This window comes from Eucyclogobius newberryi, unplaced genomic scaffold, assembly GCF_026437365.1.
Source record: "Eucyclogobius newberryi isolate DKJ021-1_F unplaced genomic scaffold, fEucNew1.0.hap1 SCAF_1, whole genome shotgun sequence".
Lineage (NCBI taxonomy): Eukaryota > Metazoa > Chordata > Actinopteri > Gobiiformes > Gobiidae > Eucyclogobius > Eucyclogobius newberryi.
This window is the reverse complement of record NW_027315723.1, coordinates 334293-354183: the sequence shown is the minus strand read 5'-3', so window position 1 is coordinate 354183 and position 19891 is coordinate 334293. Positions and strand designations below refer to the sequence as shown.

The window sequence follows — 19891 nt, the reverse complement described above, 5'->3', positions numbered from 1 at the left end:
AGGTCTAAAGCAGGTCTAAAGCAGGACTAAACCAGGTCTAAAGCAGGTCTAAAGCAGGACTAAACCTGGACTAAATCGGGACTAAACCAGGACTAAAGCAGGTCTAAAGCAGGACTAAATCGGGACTAAACCAGGACTAAATCGGGACTAAACCAGGACTAAATCGGGACTAAAGCAGGACTAAACCAGGACTAAAGCAGGTCTAAAGCAGGACTAAACCGGGACTAAAGTGGGACTAAACCGGGACTAAACCAGGTCTAAAGCAGGTCTAAAGCAGGACTAAACCAGGTCTAAAGCAGGTCTAAAGCAGGACTAAACCTGGACTAAATCGGGACTAAACCAGGACTAAAGCAGGTCTAAAGCAGGACTAAATCGGGACTAAACCAGGACTAAATCGGGACTAAACCAGGACTAAATCGGGACTAAACCAGGTCTAAAGCAGGACTAAACTGGGACTGAAGCAGGACTAAACTGGGACTAAACCAGGACTAAAGCAGGACTAAACTGGGACTAAAGCAGGACTAAAGCAGGACTAAATCGGGACTAAACCAGGTCTAAAGCAGGACTAAACTGGGACTGAAGCAGGACTAAAGCAGGACTAAAGCAGGACTAAACCGGGACTAAAGCAGGACTAAACCGGGACTAAAGCAGGACTAAAGCTGGACTAAAGCAGGACTAAACCAGGACTAAAGCAGGACTAAACCAGGACTAAAGCAGGACTAAACCAGGACTAAAGCAGGACTAAACCAGGACTAAAGCAGGACTAAACCAGGACTAAAGCAGGTCTAAAGCAGGACTAAACCGGGACTAAATCGGGACTAAACCAGGATTAAAGCAGGTCTAAAGCAGGACTAAACCGGTACTAAAGCAGGACTAAAGCAGGTCTAAAGCAGGACTAAAGCAGGACTAAAGTGGGACTAAAGCAGGACTAAACCAGGACTAAAGCAGGGCCAAACCAGGACTAAAGCAGGACTAAACCGGGACTAAACCAGGACTAAAGCAGGACTAAAGCAGGACTAAAGCAGGACTAAAGCAAGACTAAAGCAGGACTAAAGCAGGACTAAAGCAGGACTTTCTTGTAGTGCAGGGGTGTCCTGCTAAGTTTGCCCAAACAATACAATAAAATTTGAAAAATAAAGACATTATGATGTTTTATGATCATAATATTAATATTCCAGGTCTGACTGAAGGAGACATTGAAACTGTGTCATCGTGGGGGCGTCTGTGGCCCCCGGCTCCCTGTAACTTTAAAAATGTGGCCCTCGGTGAAGTTTGGACGCTCCTGCTTTAGTGGAACAGATGAGCTCAGAATCGACAGGAATCACTTTTTTACAGATTTGGATCAAATTCAGGAAACAGTTTGTTTCAGTGAATCAACAGGAAAAAATCCCCCCCTGCAAAAGCAGACTAAGATCAGACAAAGACCTGGACTGGACCTGGAAAAGACCTGGAAAAGACCTGGAAAAGACCTGGAAAAGACCTGGACTGGACCAAATTCATTATGTCTTAAACAGCAGAAGTGAAAATGTTTCACCCTCTCCCAGATCTCAGGGCTTTAACGCACTTTAACACACTTTAATACACTTTAACACACTTTAACACACTTTAACACACTTTAACGCACTTTAACACACTTTAACGCACTTTAACACACTTTAACACACTTTAATACACTTTAACACACTTTAACACACTTTAACACACTTTAACGCACTTAAACACACTTTAACACACTTTAACGCACTTTAACACACTTTAACACACTTTAACACACTTTAATACACTTTAACACACTTTAACACACTTTAACACACTTTAACGCACTTTAACACACTTTAACACACTTTAACGCACTTTAACACACTTTAACACACTTTAACACACTTTAATACACTTTAATACTCTTTAACACACTTTAACACACTTTAATACACTTTAACACACTTTAACACACTTTAATACACTTTAACGCACTTTAACACACTTTAACACACTTTAACGCACTTTAACGCACTTTAACGCACTTTAACGCACTTTAACGCACTTTAACACACTTTAACACACTTTAATACACTTTAACACACTTTAACACACTTTAATACACTTTAACACACTTTAACACACTTTAACGCACTTTAACGCACTTTAACACACTTTAACACACTTTAATACACTTTAATACACTTTAACGCACTTTAACGCACTTTAACGCACTTTAACGCACTTTAACACACTTTAACACACTTTAACACACTTTAACACACTTTAACACACTTTAATACACTTTAACACACTTTAACGCACTTTAACGCACTTTAACACACTTTAACGCACTTTAACGCACTTTAACGCACTTTAACACACTTTAACACACTTTAACACACTTTAACACACTTTAATACACTTTAACACACTTTAACGCACTTTAACGCACTTTAACGCACTTTAACACACTTTAATACACTTTAATACACTTTAACACACTTTAACACACTTTAACACACTTTAACACACTTTAACACACTTTAACACACTTTAACACACTTTAATACACTTTAACACACTTTAACACACTTTAACACACTTTAACGCACTTTAACACACTTTAACACACTTTAACACACTTTAACACACTTTAACACACTTTAAACAGGGCTGTGCGTGATCCCCCTGTTGTTCACGTTGAAGACTGGTCAATGGAGACCTCGTGGTAAAATAAAGGTCAAATAAAAAAATGTGTGTGACAATCGGCCCAATATATTTGACCAACTGAAAGTATTTGTGTCTCAATCGATGGAACACAAATGTCCTGCAGCAGATGAAGTTCTATTAGATTAAACCAGATCTTGACATTAGTCCAGTGTCTGGAGACAAACTGAAGGTGCAAAAACATTAAACTCTCTCTCTGTCTGACCTTTAGAGAGACTTTAAGTGGAAAACGGAATCTCTTAAATATTTAGGTGTGATACTTCATAAAGAACTATAAACAATCTTAGAGAAACTTTACTCCTCTTTTCTCCAAATAAAGAAAGATCTAAGAAAAGTGACTTTGATCCAGACTTAAATCTAAGTTAAAGGATGAAACTTTGCCCAGATTTCTCTCTCTGTACCAGATGATTTCCATCTCCAGCCGACTGTTTGTTGATGGAATAAAACTATCTCTAGATTTATGTGGAAAGAAACCTCGAATCTGATTTAAAACTGCAATAAGCGAAAGAAAAAGGGGCGGGGTTTAGCTTGTGTGTAAAATGACTTCATTTCAGGTGAAATCAGAGCTGCTGCTGTGATCCAGAATGTGAAGCTCAAAGGTCTAATACTGAGAGTCATGTGGTGCCTGAGGTTCCTGTACAGGTCTTATACTGAGAGTCATGTGGTGCCTGAGGTTCCTGTACAGGTCTTATACTGAGAGTCATGTGGTGCCGGGGGTTCCTGTACAGTTCTTATACTGAGAGTCATGTGGTGTCACTGGTTCCTGTACAGTTCTTATACTGAGAGTCATGTGGTGCCGGGGGTTCCTGTACAGGTCTTATACTGAGAGTCATGTGGTGCCACTGGTTCCTGTACAGGTCTTATACTGAGAGTCATGTGGTGCCGGGGGTTCCTGTACAGGTCTAATACTGAGAGTCATGTGGTGCCGCTGGTTCCTGTACAAGTCTTATACTGAGAGTCATGTGGGGCCTGAGGTTCCTGTACAGGTCTAATACTGAGAGTCATGTGGTGCCGGGGGTTCCTGTACAGTTCTTATACTGAGAGTCATGTGGGGCCTGAGGTTCCTGTACAGGTCTTATACTGAGAGTCATGTGGTGCCGCTGGTTCCTGTACAGGTCTTATACTGAGAGTCATGTGGTGCCGGGGGTTCCTGCACAGTTCTTATATTGAGAGTCATGTGGTGCCTGAGGTTCCTGTACAGGTCTTATACTGAGAGTCATGTGGTGCCGGGGGTTCCTGTACAGTTCTTATACTGAGAGTCATGTGGGGCCTGAGGTTCCTGTACAGGTCTTATACTGAGAGTCATGTGGTGCCTGAGGTTCCTGTACAGGTCTTATACTGAGAGTCATGTGGTGCCGCTGGTTCCTGTACAGGTCTTATACTGAGAGTCATGTGGTGCCGGGGGTTCCTGTACAGGTCTTATACTGAGTGTCATGTGGTGCCTGAGGTTCCTGTACAGGTCTTATACTAAGAGTCATGTGGTGCCTGAGGTTCCTGTACAGGTCTTATACTGAGTGTCATGTGGTGCCTGAGGTTCCTGTACAGGTCTTATACTGAGAGTCATGTGGTGCCGGGGGTTCCTGTACAGTTCTTATATTGAGAGTCATGTGGTGCCTGAGGTTCCTGTACAGGTCTTATACTGAGAGTCATGTGGTGCCGGGGGTTCCTGTACAGGTCTTATACTGAGAGTCATGTGGTGCCGGAGGTTCCTGTACAGGTCTTATACTGAGAGTCATGTGGTGCCGGGGGTTCCTGTACAGGTCTTATACTGAGAGTCATGTGGTGCCGGAGGTTCCTGTACAGGTCTTATACTGAGAGTCATGTGGTGCCGGGGGTTCCTGTACAGTTCTTATATTGAGAGTCATGTGGTGCCTGAGGTTCCTGTACAGATCTTATACTGAGTGTCATGTGGTGCCTGAGGTTCCTGTACAGGTCTTATACTGAGAGTAATGTGGTGCCGCTGGTTCCTGTACAGGTCTTATACTGAGAGTCATGTGGTGCCGCGGGTTCCTGCACAGTTCTTATATTGAGAGTCATGTGGTGCCTGAGGTTCCTGTACAGGTCTTATACTGAGAGTCATGTGGTGCCTGAGGTTCCTGTACAGGTCTAATACTGAGAGTCATGTGGTGCCGGGGGTTCCTGTACAGGTCTTATACTGAGAGTAATGTGGTGCCGCTGGTTCCTGTACAGGTCTTATACTGAGAGTCATGTGGTGCCTGAGGTTCCTGTACAGGTCTTATACTGAGAGTCATGTGGTGCCTGAGGTTCCTGTACAGGTCTTATACTGAGAGTCATGTGGTGCTGGGGGTTCCTGTACAGGTCTTATACTGAGAGTCATGTGGTGCCGGGGGTTCCTGTACAGGTCTTATACTGAGAGTCATGTGGTGTCGGGGGTTCCTGTACAGGTCTTATACTGAGAGTAATGTGGTGCCTGAGGTTCCTGTACAGGTCTTATACTGAGAGTCATGTGGTGCCTGAGGTTCCTGTACAGGTCTTATACTGAGAGTCATGTGGTGCCGGGGGTTCCTGTACAGTTCTTATACTGAGAGTCATGTGGTGCCGGGGGTTCCTGTACAGGTCTTATACTGAGAGTCATGTGGTGCCTGAGGTTCCTGTACAGGTCTTATACTGAGAGTCATGTGGTGCCGGGGGTTCCTGTACAGTTCTTATACTGAGAGTCATGTGGTGCCGGGGGTTCCTGTACAGGTCTTATACTGAGAGTCATGTGGTGCCGGGGGTTCCTGTACAGGTCTTATACTGAGAGTCATGTGGTGCCGGGGGTTCCTGTACAGGTCTTATACTGAGAGTCATGTGGTGCCGCTGGTTCCTGTACAGGTCTTACTGCAGATGACAGATGCTTCAGTCTGACGGAGGAAGTGAAGAATCCCTGGGTCAAATCTGTTCTTACGACATGGAAGGAGCTGATCAGAACACACAAACTAAACACAGACATTACAATCTTAAAGTGGTAAAACGTTACCACGTTTTGTACCAAATAGAACTGAGCTGAGACTCAAGGTCTGGAGGACAAAAAGTCTAAAGGTTTTTCACCAGATGTAAAAGAGAATGACATGAAAAGATTTGATGTGTTGAAAGAGAAACAGGACTTTATAGTTTTTTACAAATAGAGTTTTTATAACCAAGACATGAAATAAGGTCATGACCTTTATGACCTCAGACTGAGATGTTTATCAAGGTCATGACCTTTATGACCTCTGACTGAGATGTTTATCAAGGTCATGACCTTTATAACCTCTGACTGAAATGTTTATCAAGGTCATGACCTTTATGACCTCTGACTGAGATGTTTATCAAGGTCATGACCTTTATAACCTCTAACTGAGATGTTTATCAAGGTCATGACCTTTATGACCTCTGACTGAGATGTTTATCAAGGTCATGACCTTTATAACCTCTGACTGAAATGTTTATCAAGGTCATGACCTTTATGACCTCTGACTGAGATGTTTATCAAGGTCATGACCTTTATGACCTCTGACTGAGATGTTTATCAAGGTCATGACCTTTATGACCTCTGACTGAGATGTTTATCAAGGTCATGACCTTTATAACCTCTGACTGAAATGTTTATCAAGGTCATGACCTTTATGACCTCTGACTGAGATGTTTATCAAGGTCATGACCTTTATGACCTCTGACTGAGATGTTTATCAAGGTCATGACCTTTATGACCTCTGACTGAGATGTTTATCAAGGTCATGACCTTTATGACCTCTGATTGAGATGTTTATCAAGGTCATGACCTTTATGACCTCTGACTGAGATGTTTATCAAGGTCATGACCTTTATAACCTCTGAGAGATGTTTATCAAGGTCATGACCTTTATAACCTCTGACTGAGATGTTTATCAAGGTCATGACCTTTATGACCTCTGACTGAGATGTTTATCAAGGTCATGACCTTTATGACCTCTGACTGAGATGTTTATCAAGGTCATGACCTTTATAACCTCTGAGAGATGTTTATCAAGGTCATGACCTTTATAACCTCTGACTGAGATGTTTATCAAGGTCATGACCTTTATAACCTTTGACTGAGATGTTTATCAAGGTCATGACCTTTATAACCTCTGACTGAGATGTTTATCAAGGTCATGACCTTTATAACCTCTGACTGAGATGTTTATCAAGGTCATGACCTTTATAACCTCTGACTGAGATGTTTATCAAGGTCATGACCTTTCTAACCTCTGACTGAGATGTTTATCAAGGCTTATGAAGCAGAACTTTCAAGAGGAATAATGTATAAATTATATCAATGCATTTCTAATCTGGACAAATACTAAATATATTAACAACTAATTATGTTGTAAAAATGTGTCCATCTCAGAGGAGTACCCCACATCCACCTGTGGTTTTGGTGAAGTGCGCCACATTTCTTCATAACTCCAGGTCAAAGGTCTTATTTTGGAATAGTAGAAAAAGCTTCAGTTGTAGTCATCTGGACTCAGTTTGAAAAAATATTGAAAAAAAAATTAATATCGGAGTTCTCGACCTAAATTCTTTTATTGACAATGACTCTTGGATGAGAGTCGAAACGTCTATTTTTTCAAACTGAGTCCAGATGAAACAACTGAAGCTTTTTCTACTATGGAACACACCAGGACCAATGAGGGATTACACCCACATACTTATTTTGGAATGTACATTTGAAATGTACTTTTGAATGTCCTTTTGAAATGTACATTTGAATGGACATGTGAAATGTACTTTTGAATGTACTTTTGAAATGTACTTTTAGAATGTACTTTTAGAATGTACTTTTGAATATACTTTTGGAATATACTTTTGGAATATACTTTTGGAATGTACTTTAGAATGTACTTTTTGCAGCAGGAGAAAAGTCCATCACAAAGAAATGGACACAAACATCAGAAATGGAAATGTATATATTCTTTAAGACTTTGGCCAAATGAGACTTTTCTTTACATTTAAATGTGGTTTTGTTTCTGTGGATGTTTGGTTGAAGTTTAAACGTGTTCCATAAATGTTCCCAAAAAGAAAACCTCAAAAAAGTAAAAACATTGTCTTGAGACTTTCTCACAGTAATAGTCATAATAGTAGTAGTACTGGCAGTAGTAGTAGTACTGGCAGTAGTAGTAGTACTGGCAGTAGTAGTAGTACTGGCAGTAGCAGTAGCACTTCTGTGTAAAAGTCTCCCTCTAGTGGCATGAACTTGACATTACAACTCAGAATGGTTCAAAACGTGCACTTTATTTCACACACAAAACAATCGTGTACAAGATGCAGATCATAAATGTTTCTGTCCAAATACAAAGGACATGCTAGAGTCAAGATTCATGTTTTATAGAAATAAACCACTAAATACAAACTTCATATGTGAGCCACAGCCCCCACCTGAGTGAAAAGCCAGGACTAAACCAGGTCTAAACCAGGTCTAAACCAGGTCCAAACCAGGTCTAAACTAGGTCTAAACCAGGACTAAACAAGGTCTAAACCAGGTCTAAACCAGGACTAAACCAGATCTAAACCAGGACTAAACCAGGACTAAACCAGGTCTAAACCAGGACTAAACCAGGTCTAAACCAGGACTAAACCAGGACTAAACCAGGTCTAAACCAGGACTAAACTAGGTCTAAACCAGGACTAAACCAGGACTAAACCAGGTCTAAACCAGGACTAAACCAGGACTAAACCAGGTCTAAACCAGGACTAAACCAGGACTAAACCAGGTCTAAATCCTTCTAGGTCCTAACACACCTTTGAGTACTTACTGTGTACTTTTGATTTCATTACTTGCACTACTTTATATTTACTGACCCTTCCCTACACTAGGACGACTCCAGGTCTGGACCAAACGGGGCCTAAACCCAGACGAGTGCCGACGTGGACAGAGCCAGCAGAGGGAGCCAGAGGGAGCTCACGGAAGCCACGCTCGCGAAGATGTCTTTGTGTCCGTCGTCGTGGTGATCGTGGGAGTTGTAATCGTAGTATTCATCTTGTGTGTGGTCGTCGTGGTGATTGTCGTGGTGGTCGTGGTAGTCTGCAGGAGTGGTGGGGTGGTCGTGGTGGTCGTGGTAGTTGTAGTAGTCATGGTAGTAACTGTAGTTGTAGTAGTCATGGTACTCATGGTAGTCATGGTGGTCATGGTGGTGCATGGGCGTGGCTCTGGCTCTGTGGGTGGAGTTGTCAGAGCAGGAGGTGCAGATGGAGGACTTGGAGGAGTAAGATGTCACTGCTCGACGACCTGCAGAGAAACAACAGTGTGAATTATGCTTTTGTCTGTGTAAAGTTCTAAATGTGAAACCTGGAGATCATCATGTCATCGTCCTCATCATTCATTTCCAGACGAACGCACAGCAATCGTCCTCCTCTTATTACACCGACGGCCAAGTCTGTGGCGCCTTCTTCGCCGCTTCGCTTTACAAACAGGGGCGATATTGTTGACTAAAAGTAAAGTTTGTGTTTGCGCCGCACAAAGACTGTCCGAGGGTGACGACTGCGAGATTTGACGATTCTCCCATTGGAATAAGAAGGGAGGTTCCTGTCATTGCCATGGCTACACCGTAAGAAATATGACAGCTGTGTGTCATGTGACCTAATGGCAGCATGTAGAGGTTGAACAGAAGAGGTCCCAGGACTGACCCTTAGGGTACTCCACAGGTCAGGGGCATGTGGTCTGAGACACAAAGTACTTCCTGTCTTCCAGATAGGACCTTCACCAGTTTAGGGCGGGGCCTGTGAAGCCCACCCAGTCCTCTAGTCTCTGTAGGAGGTAGTAGTAGTTGCAGTAGAAGAATTCTTACTTGGTTGGTAGTAGTCGTACAGCTGGACAGAACCGTCTTTGACTTGGCCGACTTTAAACTCCTGAATCAGGGGAATCCTCACACACAGCAGCTCCTGAGTCACCTGCAGCACACAAGCTCCTCAAGACCTGGACCTGGACCAGGACTAAGACCAAGACCAGAGCCAGGGCCAGGACCAGGACCTGGACCAGGACCAGGACCAGGACCAGGACCAGGACCAGGACCAGGACCTGGGAACCATGATAATGAGCCGTGTGCATGATAATGATAATGAGCCGTGTGCATGATAATGAGCCGTGTGCATGATAATGAGCCGTGTGCATGATAATGATAATGAGCCGTGTGCATGATAATGAGCCGTGTGCATAATAATGAGCCGTGTGCATGATAATGAGCCGTGTGCATGATAATGATAATGAGCCGTGTGCATGATAATGAGCCGTGTGCATAATAACCGTGTGCATGATAATGAGCCGTGTGCATGAGCCGTGTGCATGATAATGAGCCGTGTGCATGAGCCGTGTGCATGATAATGAGCCGTGTGCATGATAATGATAATGAGCCGTGTGCATGATAATGAGCCATGTGCATGATAATGATAATGAGCCGTGTGCATGATAATGAGCCGTTTGCATGATAATGAGCCGTGTGCATGATAATGAGCCGTGTGCATGAGCCGTGTGCATGATAATGAGCCGTGTGCATGATAATGAGCCGTGTGCATGATAATGAGCCGTGTGCATGATCATGAGCCGTGTGCATGAGCCGTGTGCATGATAATGAGCCGTGTGCATGATAATGATAATGAGCCGTGTGCATGATAATGAGCCGTGTGGATGATAATGAGCCGTGTGCATGATAATGATAATGAGCCGTGTGCATGATAATGAGCCGTTTGCATGATAATGAGCCGTGTGCATGATAATGAGCCGTGTGCATGATAATGAGCCATGTGCATGATAATGAGCCGTGTCCATGAGCCGTGTGCATGATAATGAGCCGTGTGCATGATAATGAGCCGTGTGCATGATAATAATGAGCCGTGTGCATGATAAAGAGCCGTGTGCATGATCATGAGCCGTGTGCATGATAATGAGCCGTGTGCATGAGCCGTGTGCATGATAATGAGCCGTGTGCATGATCATGAGCCGTGTGCATGATCATGAGCCGTGTGCATGATCATGAGCCGTGTGCATGATCATGAGCCGTGTGCATGATAATGAGCCGTGTGCATGATAATGAGCCATGTGCATGATAATAATGAGCCGTGTGCATGATAAAGAGCCGTGTGCATGATCATGAGCCGTGTGCATGATCATGAGCCGTGTGCATGATAATGAGCCGTGTGCATGAGCCGTGTGCATGATAATGAGCCGTGTGCATGATAATAATGAGCCGTGTGCATGAGCCGTGTGCATGATAATGAGCCGTGTGCATGATCATGAGCCGTGTGCATGATAATGAGCCGTGTGCTGGTAACAAGACTAGTTTTCTTACCGAGTCGATGTAGAGGAAGAGCTGACCGCTGGTGCTGTTGGTCTCCACCTTTTTGATCAGTTTCGGATCAAAGCTGGTTTGAGGCTGGAGGGAGAACCCAGTGAGGAGGTGCACCTCCAGGAGAGCCATGCCCGTGGAGTCCAGAGGAGACCAGGCCGCAAGCCTGAGGACACCAGACGCTTTTTTATTTTTCATACCAGTTGTAGTTGTTTCATCTGAAGTTTGAACCTGCAACCTAGGCACACCAGGGAGAACAGGCTCCTGATACAGCTCTACCACCACCACACCAGGCAGAACAGGCTCCTGACACAGCTCTACCACCACCACACCAGGCAGAACAGGCTCCTGACACAGCTCTACCACCACCACACCAGGCAGAACAGGCTCCTGACACAGCTCTACCACCACCACACCAGGAAGAACAGGCTCCTGACACAGCTCTACCACCATCACACCAGGCAGAACAGGCTCCTGACACAGCTCTACCACCACCACACCAGGAAGAACAGGCTCCTGACACAGCTCTACCACCACCACACCAGGCAGAACAGGCTCCTGACACAGCTCTACCACCACCAAACCAGGCAGAACAGGCTCCTGACACAGCTCTACCGCCACCACACCAGGCAGAACAGGCTCCTGACACAGCTCTACCACCACCACACCAGGCAGAACAGGCTCCTGGCACAGCTCTACCACCACCAAACCAGGCAGAACAGGCTCCTGACACAGCTCTACCACCACCACATCAGGCAGAACAGGCTCCTGACACAGCTCTTACACCACCACACCAAGTAAAACAGGCTACTGACACAGCTCTACCACCACCACACCAGGCAGAACAGGCTCCTGACACAGCTCTACCACCACCACACCAGGCAGAATAGGCTCCTGACACAGCTCTACCACCACCACACCAGGCAGAACAGGCTCCTGAAACAGCTCTACCACCACCACACCAGGAAGAACAGGCTCCTGACACAGCTCTACCACCACCACACCAGGCAGAACACGCTCCTGACACAGCTCTACCACCACCACACTAGGCAGAACAGGCTCCTGACACAGCTTTACCACCACCACACCAGGCAGAACAGGCTCCTGGCACAGCTCTACCACCACACGAGAGAGAACAGGCTCCTGACACAGCTCTACCACCACCGCACCAGGCAGAACAGGCTCCTGACACAACTCTACCACCACCAAACCAGGAAGAACATGCTCCTGGCACAGCTCTACCACCACACCAGGCAGAACAGGCTCCTGACACAGCTCTACCACCACCACACCAGGCAGAACAGGCTCCTGACACAGCTCTACCACCACCACACCAGGCAGAACAGGCTCCTGACACAGCTCTACCACCACCACACCAGGCAGAACAGGCTCCTGACACAGCTCTACCACCACCACACTAGGCAGAACAGGCTCCTGACACAGTTCTACCACCATCACACCAGGCAGAACAGGCTCCTGACACAGCTCTACCACCACCACACTAGGCAGAACAGGCTCCTGACACAGCTCTACCACCACCACACTAGGCAGAACAGGCTCCTGACACAGCTTTACCACCACCACACCAGGAAGAACAGGCTCCTGGCACAGCTCTACCACCACACGAGGCAGAACAGGCTCCTGACACAGCTCTACCACCACCACACCAGGCAGAACAGGCTCCTGACACAACTCTACCACCACACCAGGAAGAACATGCTCCTGGCACAGCTCTACCACCACACCAGGCAGAACAGGCTCCTGACACAGCTCTACCACCACCACACCAGGCAGAACAGGCTCCTGACACAGCTCTACCACCACCACACCAGGAAGAACAGGCTCCTGACACAGCTCTACCACCACCACACCAGGCAGAACAGGCTCCTGACACAGCTCTACCACCACCACACCAGGCAGAACAGGCTCCTGACACAGCTCTACCACCACCACACCAGGCAGAACAGGCTCCTGACACAGCTCTACCACCACCACACCAGGCAGAACAGGCTCCTGACACAGCTCTACCACCACCACACTAGGCAGAACAGGCTCCTGACACAGTTCTACCACCATCACACCAGGCAGAACAGGCTCCTGACACAGCTCTACCACCACCACACTAGGCAGAACAGGCTCCTGACACAGCTCTACCACCACCACACTAGGCAGAACAGGCTCCTGACACAGCTTTACCACCACCACACCAGGAAGAACAGGCTCCTGGCACAGCTCTACCACCACACGAGGCAGAACAGGCTCCTGACACAGCTCTACCACCACCACACCAGGCAGAACAGGCTCCTGACACAACTCTACCACCACACCAGGAAGAACATGCTCCTGGCACAGCTCTACCACCACACCAGGCAGAACAGGCTCCTGACACAGCTCTACCACCACCACACCAGGCAGAACAGGCTCCTGACACAGCTCTACCACCACCACACCAGGAAGAACAGGCTCCTGACACAGCTCTACCACCACCACACCAGGCAGAACAGGCTCCTGACACAGCTCTACCACCACCACACCAGGCAGAACAGGCTCCTGACACAGCTCTACCACCACCACACCAGGCAGAACAGGCTCCTGACACAGCTCTACCACCACCACACCAGGAAGAACAGGCTCCTGACACAGCTCTACCACCACCACACCAGGCAGAACAGGCTCCTGACACAGCTCTACCACCACCACACCAGGCAGAACAGGCTCCTGACACAGCTCTACCACCACCACACTAGGCAGAACAGGCTCCTGACACAGCTCTACCACCATCACACCAGGCAGAACAGGCTCCTGACACAGCTCTACCACCACCACACCAGGAAGAACAGGCTCCTGACACAGCTCTACCACCACCACACCAGGCAGAACAGGCTCCTGACACAGCTCTACCACCACCACACCAGGAAGAACAGGCTCCTGACACAGCTCTACCACCACCACACCAGGCAGAACAGGCTCCTGACACAGCTCTACCACCACCACACCAGGCAGAACAGGCTCCTGACACAGCTCTACCACCACCACACCAGGCAGAACAGGCTCCTGACACAGCTCTACCACCATCACACCAGGCAGAACAGGCTCCTGACACAGCTCTAACACCACCACACTAGGCAGAACAGGCTCCTGACACAGCTCTACCACCACCACACCAGGCAGAACAGGCTCCTGACACAGCTCTACCACCACCACACCAGGAAGAACAGGCTCCTGACACAGCTCTACCACCACCACACTAGGCAGAACAGGCTCCTGACACAGCTCTTACCTGAAGCAGACGGTCAGGTACAGCATGTGGTGGAGGAGGTGGTGGAGGTTGGACTCGGAGGTGGTGACGTAGAGGGCGAATCCTTCGTCTTGTTCTGAGAAACGCTTCCTCCTCATGGACTGATCAGGGAGCTCGTTATACACCACATTCACCTGGAGTAAAGGAAATGTTATCGGTTCAGATCCTCCTCTAAACCAGTTCAGATCCACACGGTCCTTGGACTGACCTGGAAGAGCAGAAGTCCTCGACCCATTACCTTCACAGAGGCAGAAATATTGTCACACCGACCGATCTGAAAAGAGAGAGCAAACCAGATCTAAACCAGATCTAAACCAGGTCTAAACCAGAACTAAACCAGGTCTTACCCAGGTCTTGCCCAGGTCTTGCCCAGGTCTTGCCCAGGTCTTGCCCAGGCCTTACCCAGGCCTTACCCAGGTCTTGCCCAGGTCTTGCCCAGGTCTTGCCCAGGTCTTGCCCAGGTCTTGGTCTTGCCCAGGCCTTACCCAGGTCTTGCCCAGGCCTTACCCAGGTCTTGCCCAGGCCTTACCCAGGTCTTGCCCAGGTCTTGCCCAGGCCTTACCCAGGTCTTGCCCAGGTCTTGCCCAGGTCTTGCCCAGGTCTTACCCTCAGCGTGCGGTGCAACAGGCGCCGGTTGTTTTTATTGATGGTGAATGAACTCTCGGTTCCGGATCCGTCGTTTTGGACGACGCTCAGGTCGGGCTCCAGTCCAGAATCCAGAGCCGCGTAAACCGACAGGGCCTGAAGCGCCACCACAGTGTCCTGGAGGAGCAACACATGTGTCAGATGCCCTCCCCCATTCTGGTCTCACCCGAGTACTCCCCGTGCCCTTTCTGGTCTCACCTGAGTTCTCCCCGTGCCCGTTCTGGTCTCACCTGAGTTCTCCCCGTGCCCGTTCTGGTCTCACCTGAGTTCTCCCCGTGTCCGTTCTGGTCTCACCTGAGTTCTCCCCGTGCCTGTTCTGGTCTCACCTGAGTACTCCCCGTGCCCGTTCTGGTCTCACCTGGGTACTCCCTGTGCCCATTCTGGTCTCACCTGGGTACTCCCCGTGCCCGTTCTGGTCTCACCTGAGTTCTCCCCGTGCCCTTTCTGATCTCACCTGGGTACTGCCTGTGCCCATTCTGGTCTCACCTGGGTACTCCCCGTGCCCGTTCTGGTCTCACCTGAGTACTCCCCGTGCCCGTTCTGGTCTCACCTGAGTACTCCCTGTGCCCGTTCTGGTCTCACCTGAGTACTCCCCGTGCCCGTTCTGGTCTCACCTGAGTACTCCCCGTGCCCGTTCTGGTCTCACCTGAGTACTCCCCGTGCCCGTTCTGGTCTCACCTGAGTACTCCCCGTGCCCGTTCTGGTCTCACCTGAGTACTCCCCGTGCCCGTTCTGGTCTCACCTGAGTACTCCCCGTGCCCGTTCTGGTCTCACCTGAGTACTCCCGAAGCCTCCGTGCCCGTTCTGCTGTCTGCTGAGCCACTGGGCCAGGAGTACTCCCTCTGTGGTCCGGTCCAGGCGGTGCAGGGCCAGCAGGAGGTAGCCCACACTCTCCAGGTCTGAGGACAGAGGCTTAGGGGACATCCCTGGGTCAGTGCCCCGGTGCAGCCACATGGGGACGCCGTCTGCAGGACACAACATCGTACAAATAACACTGGGACTTTTCTTTTTAGCTTTGATCTGGAGGATTTTGTACATTTTGGATCTTTATCTGCTGAAGGTTTCTACAGTAACTCTAAAGATAAACCTGCAGCTAAACATTGAGTTTGTATCTGGTTTAGTCCTGGTTCAGGACAGGGGGCGCTTTAATGATGGGGGCGCTCTAAGGACACGGGGCGCTCTAAGGACATGGGGTGCTCTAAGGACAGGGGGCGCTCTAAGGACAGGGGGTGCTCTAAGGACAGGGGGCGCTCTAAGGACAGGGGGTGCTCTAAGGACAGGGGGCGCTCTAAGGACAGGGGCGCTCTAAGGACAGGGGGCGCTCTAAGGACAGGGGGCGCTCTAAGGACAGGGGGTGCTCTAAGGACAGGGGGTGCTCTAAGGACAGGGGGCGCTCTAAGGACAGGGGGTGCTCTAAGGACAGGGGGCGCTCTAAGGACAGGGGGCGCTCTAAGGACAGGGGGCGCTCTAAGGACAGGGGGTGCTCTAAGGACAGGGGGCGCTCTAAGGACAGGGGGCGCTCTAAGGACAGGGGGCGCTCTAAGGACAGGGGACGCTCTAAGGACAGGGGCGCTCTAATGACAGGGGTCGCTTTAAGGACAGGGGTTGCTTTAAGGACAGGGGTCGCTTTAAGGACAGGGGCGCTCTAAGGACGGGCAGGGGGCGCTCTAATGACAGGTGTTGTGGAAAAAATACAATCTGGCCCTTTACTTTTTAACTTTCAATCCCATTTCTAATCAGATTTAGTTCTAACAGCCTGACAACCCCTTTTGGCCTGGACATGTCCATGTCCGGACTCCCTGGAGTGGCTGGGAAGTCCCACGTTATGTTTCACACTAGGCAAGACATGTGAATTGAATTAATGCAAATGTTCTGTACTGTCTCCTTCCTGAAACCACTGTTTCTTTGATGTCCCATTTGCTCCTTCTGTGTGTGTGTGGTCATGTGACCATCTGTGATTTAAGGCAGGGGACAGACGTGGGACGGAAGAACTTGGGAGAGACACATTTTGGGAAGCAGGCAAGAGACAGACGCGTGGACTCGGCCTTCCATGAGAATGGCCGAGTCCACACGAGTTTCTTTCTGATTCAGCCACAAGATTAAACAGTTTACTTTTGAAACCAGACAACTTGCTTCTTTGTCTTAACAAGAGATTTTTGCCACCACACAGAGGGCGCTCTAATGACAGGGGGCGCTCTAATGACAGGGGGCGCTCTAATGACAGGGGTCGCTTTAATGACAGGGGTCGCTTTAAGGACAGGGGGCGCTCTAAGGACAGGGGGCGCTCTAAGGACAGGGGGCGCTCTAATGACAGGGGGCGCTCTAATGACAGGGGGCGCTCTAATGACAGGGGTCGCTTTAAGGACAGGGGGCGCTCTAAGGACAGGGGGCGCTCTAAGGGCAGGGGGCGCTCTAATGACAGGGGTCGCTTTAAGGACAGGGGGCGCTCTAAGGACAGGGGGCGCTCTAATGACAGGGGGCGCTCTAAGGACAGGGGGCGCTCTAATGACAGGGGGCGCTCTAAGGACAGGGGGCGCTCTAAGGACAGGGGGCGCTCTAATGACAGGGGGCGCTCTAAGGACAGGGGGCGCTCTAAGGACAGGGGGCGCTCTAAGGACAGGGGGCGCTCTAAGGACAGGGGGCGCTCTTCATGGTTTCATTCAACACTTTTGGAAGTTCCATCGAGACAATTGCTGATTCGATTGTGGGCGTTGAGTTGACCTATCACTGACACAGACTTTGGGATGGTGTGACGTGAGCTCAGTCGTACCCGTTATGTTGGCGCTCCGCAGCAGGTCGTTCAGGGCTGCGTTGGCGTTGGGGCTCTTGGTCAGGCAGAGGGCGTAGGTCACCAGGCTCAGGCTGTAGAGATTCTTGATCCCTTCTGCAAAGCCATTCTCCAGGAAGATCAGAGCGGAGGCAGCTTCTGAGGAGAACTGAATCTGACAGACACACGCCGGGCTTTAGAGAGACTCACAGACACATGCCGGGCTTTAGAGAGACTCCAAGGAACACGCCGGGCTTTAGAGAGACTCACAGACACACGCCGGGCTTTAGAGAGACTCCAAGGAACACGCCGGGCTTTAGAGAGACTCACAGACACACGCCGGGCTTTAGAGAGACTCCAAGGAACACGCCGGGCTTTAGAGAGACTCACAGACACACGCCGGGCTTTAGAGAGACTCCAAGGAACACGCCGGGCTTTAGAGAGACTCCCAGGAACACGCCGGGCTTTAGAGAGACTCACAGACACACGCCAGGCTTTAGAGAGACTCCAAGGAACACGCCGGGCTTTAGAGAGACTCCCAGAAACACGCCGGGCTTTAGAGAGACTCACAGACACACGCCGGGCTTTAGAGAGACTCACAGACACACGCCGGGCTTTAGAGAGACTCACAGACACACGCCGGGCTTTAGAGAGACTCACAGACACACGCTGGGCTTTAGAGAGACTCACAGACACACGCCGGGCTTTAGATAGACTCACAGACACACTCCGGGCTTTAGAGAGACTCACAGACACACACTCCGGGCTTTTGAGAGACTCAAAGACACACGCTGGGCTTCAGAGAGACTCACAGACACACGCCGGGCTTTAGAGAGACTCACAGACACACGCCAGGCTTTAGAGAGACTCACAGACACACGCCGGGCTTTAGAGAGACTCACAGACACACGCCGGGCTTTAGAGAGACTCACAGACACACTCCGGGCTTTAGAGAGACTCACAGACACACGCCGGGCTTTAGAGAGACTCACAGACACACACTCGGGGCTTTAGAGAGACTCACAGACACACGCCGGGCTTTAGAGAGACTCACAGACACACACTCGGGGCTTTAGAGAGACTCACAGACACACGCCGGGCTTTAGAGAGACTCACAGACACACAAGCTCTAAAGACACACCTCAGAGCGGTATAAAGCTCTAAAGACACACATCAGAGTGTCTCCTGTACCTGTCTCCTCCCTCCACCCTGTGTCTCATCCTCGTGTCTCCTCCCTGTGTCTCCTCCTCGTGTCTCCTCCTCCTGTCTCCTCCCCGTGTCTCCTCCTCGTGTCTCCTTGTGTTTCCTCCTCGTGTCTCCTCCCATTGTATCCTCCCTCCTCCCTGTGTCTCCTCCTCGTGTCTCCTCCCCGTGTCTCCTCCTCGTGTCTCCTCCCCGTGTCTCCTCCTCGTGTATCCTCCCCGTGTCTCCTCCCCGTGTCTCATCCTTGTGTCTCCTCCTCGTGTCTCCTCCCCGTGTCTCCTCCTCGTGTCTCCTCCCCGTGTCTCCTCCCTGTGTCTCCTCCCCGTGTCTCCTCCCCGTGTCTCCTCCTCGTGTCTCCTCCCCTTGTCTCCTCCTCGTGTGTCCTCCCTGTGTCTCCTCCTCGTGTCTCCTCCCAGTGTCTCCTCCACCTGTCTCCTCCCTCCACCCCGTGTCTCCTCCTCGTGTCTCCTCCCTGTGTCTCCTCCTCGTGTGTCCTCCCCGTGTCTCCTCCTCGTGTCTCCTCCCTGTGTCTCCTCCTCGTGTCTCCTCCCCGTATCTCCTCCACCTGTCTCCTCCCTCCACCCCGTGTCTCCTCGTGTCTCCTCCCTGTGTCTCCTCCTCGTGTCTCCTCCTCGTGTCTCCTCCCCGTGTCTCCTCCCCGTGTCTCCTCCCCGTGTCTCCTCCTCGTGTCTCCTCCCCGTGTCTCCTCCTCGTGTGTCCTCCCTGTGTCTCCTCCTCGTGTCTCCTCCCAGTGTCTCCTCCACCTGTCTCCTCCCTCCACCCCGTGTCTCCTCCTCGTGTCTCCTCCCTGTGTCTCCTCCTCGTGTGTCCTCCCCGTGTCTCCTACTCGTGTCTCCTCCCTGTGTCTCCTCCTCGTGTCTCCTCCCCGTATCTCCTCCACCTGTCTCCTCCCTCCACCCCGTGTCTCCTCCTCGTGTCTCCTCCCCGTGTCTCCTCCTCGTGTGTCCTCCCTGTGTCTCCTCCTCG

The 19891-nt window shown here is 49.7% G+C and overlaps 1 protein-coding gene across 1 annotated transcript in view; it reads right to left on the bottom strand.

The window, feature by feature from the left end:
• The window catches only part of LOC140363111 (collagen alpha-1(XII) chain-like), a 94068-nt gene extending 75147 nt beyond the window's left edge, over window positions 1–18921 (bottom strand). The window contains exons 1-9 of the mRNA XM_072449450.1: window positions 18910–18921; window positions 17705–17876; window positions 15709–15899; window positions 14896–15051; window positions 14498–14563; window positions 14272–14423; window positions 10995–11157; window positions 9498–9600; window positions 8616–8938 (exon numbers count right to left, since the gene is read on the bottom strand). Of these exons, the coding sequence (XP_072305551.1) occupies window positions 8616–8938; window positions 9498–9600; window positions 10995–11157; window positions 14272–14423; window positions 14498–14563; window positions 14896–15051; window positions 15709–15899; window positions 17705–17876; window positions 18910–18921 (1338 nt within the window). The remainder of the gene's footprint in view (window positions 1–8615; window positions 8939–9497; window positions 9601–10994; window positions 11158–14271; window positions 14424–14497; window positions 14564–14895; window positions 15052–15708; window positions 15900–17704; window positions 17877–18909) is intronic.
• Between the last annotated feature and the right edge of the window lie 970 nt (window positions 18922–19891).